The 16,992-nt window shown below is 37.8% G+C and overlaps 1 protein-coding gene across 4 annotated transcripts in view; it reads left to right on the forward strand.

Annotated features, from left to right (window-relative positions):
* The window catches only part of tspan11 (tetraspanin 11), a 343,309-nt gene that overhangs the window by 266,596 nt on the left and 59,721 nt on the right, over positions 1 to 16,992 (forward strand). For all 4 annotated transcript variants that reach the window (XM_051923121.1, XM_028810166.2, XM_051923125.1 and 1 more), the window contains exon 7: positions 5,122 to 5,208. In XM_051923121.1, coding sequence (XP_051779081.1) covers positions 5,122 to 5,208 — 87 coding nt within the window. The remainder of the gene's footprint in view (positions 1 to 5,121; positions 5,209 to 16,992) is intronic.

Below are 16,992 nucleotides of genomic sequence, written 5' to 3' on the forward strand. Positions count from 1 at the left end.
TTTTTGATGTAGTGTACTTGTTCAAAAGTCTCTGTATTCATAAGTCAGTACAATGTAACTAGTACAGTCTTCTATAACCCTTACAGCACCCTTAAAACTTGCTTTCCAAGTTTTTTTTTTTTTTGGTGACCCCCCCCTCAAAGACTTTGAAACTCTGCTTTATGTACCAAAATAATAGATAGAGAAACTACGTAAATAACAGTTTGAGAGAAAAGAACCAACTTTAGAAAGTGGATGAGTACATTTCTTTTAATGTAATTTAATTGTAATTTAGATGTCTTTGTACAGGGTCCTTGGGTGTCAAGAAACAAGTAATAATCATTATTATTTTGAGGCCAAATAAATTTTATTTCTGTTTTGCACAGCTTTATCTGACTGCTATGAGAACAAAATACAGGCAGAAATGAAAAATGATAATGCCACAAGTCTACTGATCAGATATCGCCTGCAGGGTCAATGGTTTCTTCATAGATTATTTTCTCCAACCTTGAACCCTGACCCAGTTAAAAGGTTATGCATCCAGTTGCTGGGGACCTTTTCATTTCCTGATGTAACAGCTCTATAGAAAATAAATATTAAATATTTTCAAATCATAATTTTATATTGTATGGCTATGTTTTGTACATTTTGTATGCAGGAACATTTGCGTCATATGGACTATGTTTTTGGAACAACTGTGTCACAATGGCAAAACACATTCTGGAAACCACTGTATTAGAATTACTAATAAACATAAATATAGAATCCTTGCTGAAAAGTATTTCAGATTTGACTTTTGACAATTATGCTAGTTGTTATGGTAACCATGTTCACTTAAAGAGTCTGTTTCACATAAAGACCAAGACTGATGTTCCAAGATTTTGGTAGCAGTTACACTGCTTGATCCTGCAAAAGGTTATCAGACTTGATTACTGCAATAATAAAATTTATTGACTCTGCAGACATACATTTTATTATTTAAATATCCTTCTTTCTTCAGCTAAATTGGCAAATCAATGTTTGGCTTACGCTCCTTTTAAAAGAACATTACAGTAGGTGCCAATTAAAGCAAAAAAACTGATTTAGTTTTATTTGTAATAGCGTGTACATGGCTTGTCGACAAAGCAGCAGAATGGAAACTGTGATTTTTATTTATTTTTTGTATTTTGAACTTGCAGGCAACTGTCCTACAAGCACAAAGTTTAATATAGATTGTGTTCAAGCTTGTAAACAATGCAAAATACCATCCATCTATGCATGAATTTTCTTAACCTGCTTATCAAGGCAGGACCATGGGGTAATACAAAATACTCTTTATTATAATCATTCTGCGGTGGGTTGGCACCCTGCCCGGGATTGGTTCCTGCCTTGTGCCCTGTGTTGGCTGGGATTGGCTCCAGCTGACCCCCGTGACCCTGTGTTTGGATTCAGCGGGTTGGAAAATGGATGGATGGATGGATGGATGGATGGATGGATGGATGGATGGATGGATGGATGGATGGATTATAATCATTAGTACAATGTTTTCAAATCTTTTTTTTTTTTTTTGTCAGTTAGGGTCATTTGTAGTTAGGGTATGATTGAATTACTTCCCTGTACACCAATCTTCCCAGGTCTGTGGTTTTCCCTCCCAGTTAGGCTATTCTAATTCAGTGTCCATGTTGAAAAACAGGCTTTTGTGGGAGTTTTTGTGGGCCTCTTTTTTAAAAACAACTTAATATTTTGGACTATTTTTTAAACTTCCTCTCTGCTCTATTAGCATGGTTTTCACCCATTGGGTGAAAGATCATCAATGTGCTTGGTGCCCCAAATTTCCAAGAGTAACCCTGCCTGCTGCTTTTCATTGTGTCAGTTTGAAAATGTCGAGTATTTGGTTGGTTTCTAGCACCACTATGTGGGTTTTAATCTGTCCTTGAACTAGGCATTTTTTCAGGACCTGGTAACCCTGTCTAATATACTGAGTAGTACAGTGTTTTCAAATCGTTTTTGGTCAATAAGGATCTATGAAAAAAATATATTCATTTGTAGTTAGGGTACAATTGAATTACTTCCCTATGCACACATATGCTTCCATTCATGAAAAAATATTCAGTTTGTATTGTATAAATCAAAGTGTAATAATTATTTGAAATGTATGCAACAATTTTAAGCACTACATTTTGCAACATACCATATGACTTTTATTACTGGATGCTCCATAATCTTAAGCTTGTTATGCTCATCCATTATCCACACTATGGTGAAGTTGATTTTCTTCACTTGAGCCTAGTTTAGGATGGCTGCTTATCATACTCTTCAGCTGCTGGGGCTCAGTGTTCACTACAGAATGATTTCAAGACGTTGCTTCTCACCATCCTTATAAAGTGTTGCTTAACCTGCAGGTTTGCGACAATATACATTAGATCTACAGATTCTGTCTGTCCAAGTGCCCTTTTTCAGGAATTATTCCTGTCTCCTTTGATTTCAGAATTCAAACTGAACATCTGTCTTTTCACGGTTATACTGTATTCAGAAACTAATTTGTACATCTTTATTCTGCAACCTTACATTTTTGTTTTGATCTAGAAGGAGCCCTTAGCCAAATAAGCTGTGTTATACATACTGCAAGCATGTAATAGCATAGTATCCATTAATATTTTAATCTCATCTACTTCTGCTACAATATTACATGAGAAGCTGTAACAGCAAATGCTCACTGAACGACACATGCCAAAGAGCTGCATTGCCACCCAGTTAATATATAGTGCTCCTTTCAACTATAGGATTGGACTAGAAACAATTTTTATTCTTTATGTAATGTAATATTATTACTGCATTCTGACCAGGAATGACTGACTGAAACTTTTTGTGTATTCTGATATGTCATATTGTTTAAATCCAAGTCAAATGCCATAATTTTGTCCATCTGTATTAAAATATCATTTACAGTAAGTATTTCCTCTTCCAAAGAATATATCTAAAATGATATATTGATCCTGAGTGAGTCTCCCATCATGCAAAACCCTTACAAATATTAATGAGCAGCAAGTTCCAGGCCATTTTGCCATATAGGGTTCAATGTGACCTTATTTTCCCCTTATATGCTCTTTATTATGTAGACTACCAAAATGCCTCAAATCGCCTACTCTTACCACTCTCTGGTTAGATACTGTACTTCAGCACTTTCTCCCCTCTTCCCTTCTTTATCTGTAAACTCTTGCATGTAGATAGAATGAAAGCAGGCAGGAGAAGGAACTGCACATTGACTTAGATAATATGCCCAAATTATAAGTGAAATGAAATGAGTGTGACATAACTACCATTACATCCTACATAGCAGTGCATCTAGAGTCCAAAGGTGGCTCTCATCTTATCTTCAGTCTAGCTTGGTCATTGCTACCACATGGCGTTTGAATAAAGCACTGAAAAAGGTCCCATGCCTGTCTCAAATCTGGCTGCTGAAACTGACTCATCTTCATCATGGAAAAATGGCAATAGAGAAACGTGGTCTTCTTTTCATGACCAGATGGTGAGAGATGTAGAGAAAGGTGGAGTGACCAACTTATACCATCTAAATCACAACTTCTGGACTAATGGGTATAGACAACACCCTTAGCTGAGCCAATCATTTTTCAGCATGTCTGGACCAATGAGGCATCATGAAACAGAATGGTTAATCGTAAACAGCCTCATTTCAGTCCTCCAGACTTGCAGTTTGTGGCCTTCCTGCAGGAGATGGCACATAGGCTCAAGTAATGTCCGACCATGACACTCTTGTTAAAATGGTTGGGTGCATGCTTCTAGCCCCCCTGCCGAAAAAGTACTTTCCCAAAGCCAGCACTTAACCAAAAGTAATGGCATTCTTAAAACTTTCAAGGGAGAGAATTACAATGACATATTTTAAGAAACCTGCTTCTTTCTTTAAATGACTGTTAATTCTTAAAAGACAATTTACAAACAGTTATCAAAATCTTAAATATTATTCATCACAACACTTATGTATGCAATGACTTAAATGGTTATGACTGTTGTGCTACAGTTTATTCTTTACCCTTTTACTACTTGCAAAATGTGTTAAGACCATTACTGATCTTATTTGTTTTGTGTTTTATTGTAAATGTAGTTACCTTATGTTGGCTATAATATTTCCCATAGTGCACTTATCGTGTTTTTGTTTGTTAACCCAGTTCTCATTTTCTGTTGTTGTTATTTCATATGTAATTTTAGTCACTGAAAACTTAAGATTAAAGATTGGATTGGCTCCACTACATTTTAAAAAATGTCTGCCTAACAACAGCATAAATAGCTAGACTGGTTAAGACTGAAGATAAGAAAATCTGTGTGCACTATGCCTGAGTTACATGCATAGTAGGCATCTGAATAGATTAACACATTTTGAAGCTGCCGCTTTGTTGTTTTAAAACAGCAAAGTAAATGAAAAGTTTGAATGAGGCTATTTAAATAGTAAACACAATTTATTCCTTTAGGATTACACTTGGAGCAGTATACAAACATATCCCACAAACTGATTATTTATTTAAATATATATATATATATATATATATATATATATATATATATATATATATATATATATATATATATATATATTGATATGCTAGGTGGTACTGCTGCCTCATGAGTTCAGCATCCTGTATTCAGGTCCCATGCCCAGTTGCTGTTCACGTGGAGACTGCACATACTCCCTGAATTTGTGTGGGTTTTCCACTAGAGACTGCAGTTCTAACCTAACATCACCAAACATGTGCAGGCTAGGCAAATTGGCTTAATGGGTGTAGGTGTGGGAGTGTGAAGGAGTGGGCCTTCTGATAGACAGGCACACTATCAAGGACTGTTTCCTGCTCTGTTCACAGTGCTACTACGTAAGCTCCAGTTTCCCACAATGCTGAAATGGGTTATGTGGATCTGAGAATGTTATACAATACATACTCTGCAATATATAATTAATAGTTTTAACTGTTTGAATGAATATGTCTTTTGCAGTTTTAGCTGAATTTGTCTTACTAAAACACAACTAAGTAAAAACGTTTAGGCTGACAATAGCTGGCACAATAGTTCTTTTTTAGTCTGAAAGCCTAAACTATTACTAGTCACTTTTATGGCAATACTTTACCATGTACAGTATCACTTCTGTCTTCTCAGGGGGGCTGCATTACCAAATTGGAGCTATTCCTTGCAGATCACCTTCTGATTATTGGAGCAGTTGGAATAGGAGTTGCTTCTCTGCAAGTAAGTCAACTATGTTACTATATGTCATTCAGTACATTTGAACTGTCACAATTCTATCTGATTCTTAGATGCAAGTTAACTTTTTTTAATTTTTAAGAATGAAGTCATACAGATCTCTGATGACTTCTTATGTAAGATCTTCACTCTATGTGGAAGCCTTGACTTGAATACTTGCAAAAATATTTTAGACCCAATCACAGTGTACAGAAAAAGTGATTTCTTTTAACATTTTCAGGCACCATATTTAGGTTAAAATAAGGATACTTCCAAAAAATTGAAAATGATTTTGTGACCACTGAGTTTAGAAAATGAGATTGTTTGAAACTAGATATAGCAAACCATTGGACTTGATTTTTATTTATTTTATGAAGCATTTTTTGAAAGTCATCTCTAACCTGGAATGATACCTTAAAACATTTTCTGCTTTGTATTTCAAAAAATGTTCTGTAAGTTATTTTATAAGTTGTCATTTAACTGTGAAGATGCAGGGGATGAAGCATGTCTTGATGTCTGCTTTTTCAGAAGGTCATGTTTTAGGCAGCATTATAACCTCTAGTTTGTTCTATAGTACTTAGGATCTCCAGTCTTTAAGCTGTTGTCCCTATTTATTGAGATTAGAGTGGTTCTCCTTCATTGTTATACTTACTACTGGCAGTGTTTCATTTTGTTTCCTAATTCTTAAAGGCAGCAACAGACTGCATGTCCCAGATGGCATTTAGACATATTGAATGTTTCTTTTGCAAGAGAGGTTTTATGTATTTAATTTACATTTTCTTTCTTTTTTAAACTTCTTTGAAGAGGTTCTGGTTCTCTCTTTGCAGACGGGCGTGACTGAAATCTTGATATAACTTCTCCCCTCGCACCAGCATCAGGCGGGTGTTCCTGACAAAAGATGTGACCATGAGACACTGGTCTCAATGTATGCTGTTTCTTTTTCTAGACTAGGGAGCTCTGCCCCTGTTCACTTCATTCGCCCACCCCTGGGTTTGGTTTACCGGATATACAATTTAAAAAGATTGTTATTTTCATGGGAATTGTTACATATGCATTATTTTCACTTTTACTTTAAAACTTTTGTAAAAACAATGCTTGTCCTTTATTTCTGGCCCGGGGCATGGTTACATCTCTTTCTCGCAGGATGTATAAGGCTGCTCGCGTTGTGAAGGGGGTGCGTCTGAACACACGCTAAGTAGATGCCGTTGGATCATCTGCTGTCTTTCTGCTGCTGGCGAGCTGCCTGTTCTGCTTGTTGTGCTGCGTGGTGATCATTTAACAGCCTGTACAGCTGCTGTCCTTTTGCCACTTCGTGACTCTGCCGCTCACGTTGTGAAGGTGGGGGGAGGGGGGGGGGGGGCGGGGGGAATAGGGTGGCTAAGGATCATCTGCTGGCGGGCTGCGTGTTCTGCTTGTCGCTTGTCGTTGTTTTAAGAGTTGGGAGCACATGACGCGTGACATGATGTCTCACTGCCTTGTCTCGCGTGACGTTGTAAAAACAATACCTGTCTTTTATTTCCGGCCCCGGGCGTGGTTAAATCTCTTTCTGTTGCTGCAGCTACTGTCGTGCTGCCCGTCATTCATTTTAAAGCCTGTACAGTAGCTGTCCTTTTGCCACTTCGTGTCTCTGCTGCTCGCGTTGTGAAGGGGGTGCGTCTGAACGCACGCAAGGAGAAGCGGATGCCGTTGTTTTAAGAGCTTTGAGCAAGTTAAAGTGTTTCTCGTGGGACTTCAGATTGTCTTCCGAGAAGATCACATCTCGTCTCCCTAGTCTCCCTCCCAAAGATTTTTTTTAATAATAGAGAGACAAAATCTATATTATTTGTTGCCATCCAAAAGAACCTTTAGTCACTATTCTTAGCTAGAAGTCTACTTTTTCCAGGCTTTTTTGCTGTGGCCATTTTAAGAAGATTATCTTTCTTGATTTGCAGAACATATGATTCCTACCTGACCTAGTGATTTCTTACCCTGTGATAGCTTGTATTGAATACATGAGGTGGTTGATTAGGCAGATCACGGGAGACTACGCAAAGCTTCTTTTTTCAGAAAGGAACTATATTTAGACTGAAATTCTAAAATTCACATTCACTTCATTTTCTGCTTCGGAATAATCTGTGAAAATATGGCTTATTCAAGCATGGTCTTTCACATTGAATTCATGTGAAAACTGATCTGTGTCAATATTAAATTGGATTTTTGTTTTAAGCTAAACCGCACAATTGTGACTCATATGGCAAGGGCCAAGGTCATTTAGTCACCCTTCATGGTTTAATGATTGGTGTATTAGTTGGCACTAGCCCCTGAACAAAAGATTTTTTTAGTCTTCAACTCATCATTAATCCATCAGAATTTTTTTCCCACCAGCTGTGGTTGGGTGCTTTTTACCTTGCATAATTAAGACCTCTGATGTAACTGCAATCCAGCTGGTATGTTCTTGAATAATTTAGCTGCTAAACCATATTGTTTTCTGCCTGTGGCCAACAGGAGAAGCAGGAGCATGGTTTAGAGACACTGGGACATTTTAATTTAATGTGAAGAAGTGACTGATCCAGTCTCTCTCTTTGCAAGCGTAATTAGCCATGTACCCAGTGTGATGGATGGCCAGGATGGATTGGTGTCCTGACTAGGATGGACCTTGTTTTCCATTGCCTGACCAGGAGACCAGTGTAATAGGTCAAGCAAGGTGTTTCCTGTCTTATCCAGGAAATGGGCACACCAACATGGAAAGGCTGACATCCTCGTAGATTTCAACAGAAGACCCTTGCTTGGTCAGGAGGCCAGAGCGATGGATGGACTTTGGGAAACAACCTTCCAAGACTGTATGCACCTCTGGTGCACTGGGTGGCAGCATTCCTGGGCTGGTGTACCAATACACATACCCCTTTAGGGCATGCTGGGGATTGTAGTCATATGGTGCAGCCTTGCTAGGTTCCATTCAGTGCCACCAGGAGGTGCTGGAGGGAGTGGCTGTCCCTACTTTGTGGACATGTAGAATCTTGACATCGGAAGTACTCCCGGGTCACGCATATAGGAGCCGCCTCACATTCATTCAGGGAGTTGGAGTTGAGAGGAACAGGACAAAACTTGCCTTAAGGAGAGTGATGGAGGATAAAAAGATTTGGTAACTGTGATTTTTTCATTTGGAAAAGAAACCTGTACAAGGTATTTCTGTTAATAAAAAGTCAGTTTTGAACCCGAGACAGTAGTTGTTGAAATTGGGTCTGAGGTTTGGGGTCTGTGACACCCCTTAGTGACCAGCTATGATCTCAAAACATGCCTTAAAGGAACCTCCCTTCCCCCTCCTCGCATTAGAATGAGACCATGTGAAATAATAATAATAACCAAACATTGATTGCTATTTACAAGGTGTTCTTTCTTCATGTCGGAAGAAAGAAGTGAAAAGCATTTGCACAGATACATGGGAAACAAAATGAAGTGCCAGCTGAGCCCATAGCCATGACCTCAAACAATGGAATAAGCTAGTCCCAAGGTGCTGCTTTGTGGCACAGCCAATGTGAGCCCAAAATTGAAACTTTTGAGCACAATGATCTTTATTTTATTTACTGTATTTATTTTTGGTTTGTGGTTATTGTTTGTATTTTATCTTTTATTGTTTGATTGAGGCACAGTGGCATAGTGTCTAGCACTACTGTCTCACAGCTTTGGCCACAATAATTGGTCCAGCATAGTTGGCAGATGCTTCCCTAACCCACAAGGACACTTAAAAGACCATTATAATCCACACTACTGTACTTAAGTTCCTTCTTCCCCATTGACTTCAATGCATTTTACTTCCTTTAACGAAGTTCCCAAACATTTCTATGATTTTGCCAAACTCACAGCTCTGTGGGGTTCAGTCATCACTAATTCATCCAGTGTTCTGTTTAAGACTCATGGTATGCTGGAGGCTTTAAAAAGAATGTTTTTAAAACAGTATAAATGAACAAATCAAGTTTGTTTAATACAGTATGTGAACAGCAAATTTAGAAAATGATCTGCACATAATCATGTTTTCAGTTAAGATGTTTGTAGATTATTTAAAACCAGTGTTTCAAATGGCAGTTTTTGTGTAAGTGTGTGTAAAAATGAAGATTCCTTATTAAAAAGAGAGTTATTTACTTGTATTGGTTTTCTTCTGATGTTTTTATATTCAGTCATTCCAGTTCAGTTTAGATGCCTATAGATACACTAACATGCATAACTGTGGGATGAGGGATGTATCCAGTGAAAATCAATATAAACCTAGGAAGACAATCTAGGCAGTGGTGTGAAAAACTATTTGCCCCCTTCCTGATTTCTTATTCTTTTGCATGTTTGTCACACAAAATGTTTCTGATCATCAAACACATTTAACCATTAGTCAAATATAACACAAGTAAACACAAAATGCAGTTTGTAAATGGTGGTTTTTATTATTTAGGGAGAAAAAAAAATCCAAACCTACATGGCCCTGTGTGAAAAAGTAATTGCCCCCTGAACCTAATAACTGGTTGGGCCACCCTTAGCAGCAATAACTGCAATCAAGCGTTTGCGATAACTTGCAATGAGTCTTTTACAGCGCTCTGGAGGAATTTTGGCCCACTCATCTTTGCAAAATTGTTGTAATTCAGCTTTATTTGAGGGTTTTCTAGCATGAACCGCCTTTTTAAGGTCATGCCACAGCATCTCAATTGGATTCAGGTCAGGACTTTGACTAGGCCACTCCAAAGTCTTCATTTTGTTTTTCTTCAGCCATTCAGAGGTGGATTTGCTGGTGTGTTTTGGGTCATTGTCCTGTTGCAGCACCCAAGATCGCTTCAGCTTGAGTTGACGAACAGATGGCCGGACATTCTCCTTCAGGATTTTTTGGTAGACAGTAGAATTCATGGTTCCATCTATCACAGCAAGCCTTCCAGGTCCTGAAGCAGCAAAACAACCCCAGACCATCACACTACCACCACCATATTTTACTGTTGGTATGATGTTCTTTTTCTGAAATGCTGTGTTCCTTTTATGCCAGATGTAACGGGACATTTGCCTTCCAAAAAGTTCAACTTTTGTCTCATCAGTCCACAAGGTATTTTCCCAAAAGTCTTGGCAATCATTGAGATGTTTCTTAGCAAAATTGAGACGAGCCCTAATGTTCTTTTTGCTTAACAGTGGTTTGCGTCTTGGAAATCTGCCATGCAGGCCGTTTTTGTCCAGTCTCTTTCTTATGGTGGAGTCGTGAACACTGACCTTAATTGAGGCAAGTGAGGCCTGCAGTTCTTTAGACGTTGTCCTGGGGTCTTTTGTGACCTCTCGGATGAGTCGTCTCTGCGCTCTTGGGGTAATTTTGGTCGGCCGGCCACTCCTGGGAAGGTTCACCACTGTTCCATGTTTTTGCCATTTGTGGATAATGGCTCTCACTGTGGTTCGCTGGAGTCCCAAAGCTTTAGAATTGGCTTTATAACCTTTACCAGACTGATAGATCTCAATTACTTCTGTTCTCATTTGTTCCTGAATTTCTTTGGATCTTGGCATGATGTCTAGCTTTTGAGGTGCTTTTGGTCTACTTCTCTGTGTCAGGCAGCTCCTATTTAAGTGATTTCTTGATTGAAACAGGTGTGGCAGTAATCAGGCCCGGGGGTGGCTACGGAAATTGAACTCAGGTGTGATACACCACAGTTAGGTTATTTTTTAACAAGGGGGCAATTACTTTTTCACACAGGGCCATGTAGGTTTGGATTTTTTTTCTCCCTAAATAATAAAAACCATCATTGAAAAACTGCATTTTGTGTTTACTTGTGTTATATTTGACTAATGGTTAAATGTGTTTGATGATCAGAAACATTTTGTGTGACAAACATGCAAAAGAATAAGAAATCAGGAAGGGGGCAAATAGTTTTTCACACCACTGTAGGTCCTCGAGAGTATGTGTCAGCATTGTTAACCACGCTGTCATTATGCAGTCCTGAATTATGTGTATTTATCAAAGTCTTTTGGAAATTGTAATTATTGAATTTAGTTTTAATTGCTGCTGTAGTATGCTAAGCAATGGTCTGGAGAGTAAGGTAACTTTAACAAATAGAAACATAAATATCAAAAGGTATAAGATTTATCTGTAACATTATTATTTTAACTAAGATGAGCTACACAGCTGGTGCATTCCCTGGAGATTCCGTAAGTAGCACAGAGCTGACAAACATTATTCATAGTTTTCTGTCATGCTAGTGTTTGTCTTCCTGCTGTCATTTTCATTTCACCTCATGATTCTACCAGTTTATTAACTAAATGACTTTTGTGCCTCCATCTGTTATCATTCATTGTTGAGCTCAATTTGGAGTACATACTGTAGAAAATTTACAAAATGCACAGTTATACTTTGTTACTTACTCTCTGTGAAAATTAAGTGCCAATTGGGATAATCAGACATTAATTAACCTTTTTTTCTGCTTTTTTCTGCTGTTTTAACTATGAAGCCCTATTTCATAGCCATGAAGACTGTGAGGCCTAAATAGTTTTCATAGTTTGTTTCTATTATTCTGCTAGCTATGTTGAGCTTGTGTTTGTTTGCAAAGAAAAAAGTCATCAAAAAGTACAAAATCCACTTGACTCAGACAACAGAACAGAATGATGAAAAACAGAAATTTTAGGTAGTCATACTAGAAAACAAAGGAAGATAGGTATAAATCAGTACAAAGTATGAATTTTGTTTTCTTTAAGTTTTAAACATGTACCATGCCTAAAACTGGTGATTTCATGACTGCATTCCAATTAATTTTTCTAATGGAAAGTAATAATATATATACAGATATGCAATGAGTTATATTTTTTGCATTGGGTAAGTCTCATACTTTTGGAACAAAATTACGTTTTCCTTTAGTAACACATTTTTTCATAATAAGGCAGATTCCAAAAATATTGGCACCCCAAATGTCAGTATTTGTTGGAACCTCCCCTGTCAAGAATGCCAGCACCCAGCCTGTTTCTGTAGTGTTGGGCCACTCTACCATGCAGAACATTTCCAACTCATGGAGATTCTTGAGTTTTCTCTTGTGTTACTGCTCTCTTCAATTGAGACCACAGATTTTCATTTGGGTTCAAATCTGATTTGGATGTGTGCTTCGGGTCATTGTCTTGTTGGAAGACCCAACCGTGGTCCAGTTTCTGCCTTGTCACAGAGGCAACCAGATTTTAAAGGTGATATGTTGGAATTCATTAAGCCACTGACCTTAACAAGAGCCCCTGGACCACTGGCAGCAAAACAGCCACAAAGTATCAAAGAGCCACCACCATATTTTATCATGGGTATGAAGTGCCCAGCTCTGTACGCAGTTCCCTTTTTTCACTAAACATAGTGATGGTGTGTGTGGCCAAAAAGCTCCATTTTTGTTTCATCTGACAACAGCACACAATTCCAGTTGTATCTTCAGTGTTGCCTGGCAAAGCTGAGATGTTGGGATTTGTGTCTTAGACTCAGAAGAGGCTTCTTTCATGCCACTCATCCCAGGGCCATCTTTGCAGCATTATAGTCCCCGCCCTGGGCAAAACAATGCACTGGGGCCCATACCTACACAACCACTCAGAAAGTCACAACATACATAGATTAGCATGGGGCCACTATGCTCATGGTGTCCTGGGGCAACTGGCTAGCACGGCCATGCGTTAAGACGGCCCATAAAACTTCTGGTCATAGAGGTGTAGTCTCACAGTTAACTTTGAAACAGTGAATTGAGTTGAGAGCTCTTTGATTTTATCTGTGTATCCCTTTGAAACTGGAAATGGCCATAGACAACAGTTCCTAGACACTAAAAGTAACATGAAGAAACATTTTTCCCCAAAGATGCACATTTATTTTGTCTTATTTATAGTATTCTTTAAGGGTGCCAGTAATTTTGCCACATATGTTTTTGACAAGATAAACTGTTCAGAAGATAAAATAACATTTTTGCAGGAATGCTTTTAATTAAATAGTCAACAATTTCTCCAGACATTTGATTAGAATCATTGTATGTTTATTTGCATTATATTAACGTTTTTGTTCACTTTTTTGAGGAGTGCCAATATTTCCGGAGTTAACTGTATGTAGCATCAGCAAGGTAATTGGATTCCTTCGGTTTGCACTGTAAGGAAGCAGTAATGATTGAACGTAGAAACTTGTGGTTTACAGTGCGTTGTCTTAGCCACTATGTTGCCTTAGATTCCAAAAAAGACCATAAATGTATCTTTACTGTTTTGAGTGAATACGTTGTGCTCAGGTCCCTATTATACATATACTATTATTATCATTCTGTGCCTCACTAGCACACCAGTGATCTTTATGTCTCTTTATTATATTAAAGGAATAGGCAGAGGCATGTTGTTTGAATTGAATTTGATGAAAAGTTTAGTTGTTACACTGAGCGTTCACGCACACACACACACACACACACACACACACAGCACTGATGTAAGCCTTCTGCCCCAGTAGCAACAGCCTTTGTTTTGAAGAAGAGATGGAAAAAAATACAGAACTGGAAGGACTCAGGACTTGGTGATAAGTTTCACAAAAGCAATTTGCAAAGATTTAAAGTGTGATTACCACCTCAAATCCCATTTAATGCTTTGTGAAGCAATGTTGCAGTACCTTCAGGATATATTGTATCAGAGAACTGCGGAAAAAAGAAATTGTATCTTGCTGATTTGTGAACCGTCTGAGACTGCTGAAGTCCTCTGCTAATATGTGTTTATAGTGGCCATAGGTAATAGTTTTCTTTTCTTAGCATCACTGACCAAAGCATATGTTTTCAAACAATATTATATTACTGTTTAGAGTTCCTTAGTGAGATGTTGAAAAGCTTTACTGAAATGTATTATTTCCTACAATATGCAATTTTATACTTATATTTTTCTAATTTTTGATATTCCCAATCATTTGTCTTGTTCTGTTCCAATTAAACATCAATTTAGGAAGCAAAGCACACAAAAACAGAATAGAAGGGTCCATTATATTCAGTAGGATTGCTCTGGGGACTGAATAAGAGGAGCTCTTATTCAGGAAAGGCTGACATGTTTTATAAAAGCACTGGATTATCACTGTTGAGTTAACTGTTTTTTTCTGTATTACACATAGTAAATGTATATGATGTGTGTGTGTGTGTGTGTGTGTGTGTGTGTGTGTGTGTGTGTGTGTGTGTGTGTGTGTGCGTGTGTGTGTGTGTACTTATATAATGAGTGGGGCAGAGGTCTTCCAGTTTGGTGTCCAGGTAGCAATATAAAGAAAGCAGCCACCTTTGAGTGATCATTGAGGATAAGTATTCCATTTAGCACAATTCCAAAGAGAGCAACAAGATGTTGCAAATCTATTTAATGTGCCAACGGCCTCCAATTGTATAGTAAAGATTAAATTGCCATAAGAGTTGAGGGCAAAGCCAAAGCATGTGGCTAAAGAAGGTTTGTTGTGCCTTGGAGCACCCTTCATAGGTGCATTTCAAAGCTTAGAAAGTCTGAGATTAATTAGAAAGGTGAAAAGTGTGCAAATTTAAAAATTATTTAATTGACATCAGACATAAATTGACGAGTTTATTCATCGACTTTCCACTTGAGTTGAATTGTGATTATTAGGTCTTCTTCCAACATAAGGTGAGCTATCTTATAAATACAGGTATTATTTTAATTAATTCATTTATTTGACCAGTTGTATAGTAGCAGAGTATGTAGAGGAAATGAAGGGAATACTTTTAAGTACAGTACATAGTTATATTGCAATAAATAATCTTATTTCAAAAATGAACAAATTGTTTCTGTGGCATGTTATATATCTCACAGAACTTTTTTTGTGATCAAGTTTTTATTAAATTAGAATAAAATAACAGGGATAATTATGTGAGTTCTTCATGCTATACATGTGCCAGAAATGAACCACAGGTTGTTTTTATGATGGAGTAAAGGCAGAGATGGCATCTAAAGATATAATTGGTCATAATTACTGGTACTCTGAGTCGATGTGATACATGCAATGGCTCCAGATTTTGAAATAGTATATAAATAAATGATTTTTAGGATAACAAAAATAGTCTGTTGATAATGCTTTATAAAGCTTATCATGAAAAAGTAAGACAGACTAGGTTCCTTTTCCATATTATCTCATGATATAGGCTGAGAGATATTCTGTAAATAATAGAGCCTCATTTTCCAACCATTCACTGCACACTACGCCATATCTCACCATTTCTCACATCTCTGGAGAAGCTGTCTCATTAAAAACACTCAAAATGTTATTCTAAATGAATTAACATAATACTTTTTCAGTGATAAAAAAGAATATAGTAATATAAAGAAATTGTAGGAACTTTAGTAAATCTTCATTTTAACTTTGTTAATTCCTTTATTCAGTTATAGATGATCCCACAGGGACAAAAGTTTTGCTTGCCGTGCCTTTGAAGCTTTGCCTAATACCCATTTCTAAATTAATGACACAAATGAAACCATTCAAATTTGATTAAAATAATATTCATAGCAAATACAATAACACAAAAAGATGTCAATAACCACATCTTTCAAAATTGATGAATTCTTTTCTCATGCTACATTTCTGCAATAATACCATATTTAAATATACTCAAAACCTTAAAAATGGGGGCAAACAAGAAGAAAAAATAAACCAGTCACTACTGATTCTTCTTTAGCTGAAGACTTCCCCAGGCATTTTTTGTTCAGTTTCTTTAAAATCTCTTCAAAAGGAAACATCTTTGGGTTGAGTTTCTAAGTAAACATGGACCCAACCAGAGCAACAAAAGTGGTAAACAGGAGGAAAAAAGTGTGTGGCAGAGAGAAAGGAGTATGTACTGTATATGCGGCGAAAGAGAACTCGGAGGAAAATCAAGAGCTGTTGTCTCAGATGAGATTAGGACAACTATTACTGATCATGTCATACATCGTGATCTATCAGTGGGAGAGGCCGGCCTGGGAGTGCAGCCACTTCTGTAACACTTTATACTGGCATGTATTGGGAGAATCTTCATGCAAACCAACAGGTAAGATACAGTGCATCCGGAAAGTATTCACAGCGCATCACTTTTTCCACATTTTGTTATGTTACAGCCTTATTCCAAAATGGATTAAATTCATTTATTTCCTCAGAATTCTACCCACAACACCCCATAATGACAACGTGAAAAAAGTTTACTTGAGATTTTTGCAAATTTATGAAAAATAAAAAAATTGAGAAAGCACATGTACATAAGTATTCACAGCCTTTGCCGTGAAGCTCGAAATTGAGCTCGGGTGCATCCTGTTTCCCCTGATCATCCTTGAGATGTTTCTGCAGCTTAATTGGAGTTCACCTGTGGTAAATTCAGTTGACTGGACATGATTTGGAAAGGCACACACCTGTCTATATAAGGTCCCACAGTTGACAGTTCATGTCAGAGCACAAACCAAGCATGAAGTCAAAGGAATTGTCTGTAGACCTCCGAGACAGGTTTGTCTCGAGGCACAAATCTGGGGAAGGTTACAGAAAAATTTCTGCTGCTTTGAAGGTCCCAATGAGCACAGTGGCCTCCATCATCCATAAGTGGAAGAAGTTCGAAACCACCAGGACTCTTCCTAGAGCTGGCCGGCCATCTAAACTGAGTGATCGGGGGAGAAGGGCCTTAGTCAGGGAGGTGACCAAGAACCCGATGGTCACTCTGTCAAAGCTCCAGAGGTCCTCTGTGGAGAGAGGAGAACTTTCCAGAAAGACAACCATCTCTGCAGCAATACACCAATCAGGCCTGTATGGTAGAGTGGCCAGATGGAAGCCACTCCTTAGTAAAAGGCACATGGCAGCCGGCCTGGAGTTTGCCAAAA

This window comes from Erpetoichthys calabaricus, chromosome 1, assembly GCF_900747795.2.
Source record: "Erpetoichthys calabaricus chromosome 1, fErpCal1.3, whole genome shotgun sequence".
In the NCBI taxonomy this organism is placed as follows: domain Eukaryota; kingdom Metazoa; phylum Chordata; class Cladistia; order Polypteriformes; family Polypteridae; genus Erpetoichthys; species Erpetoichthys calabaricus.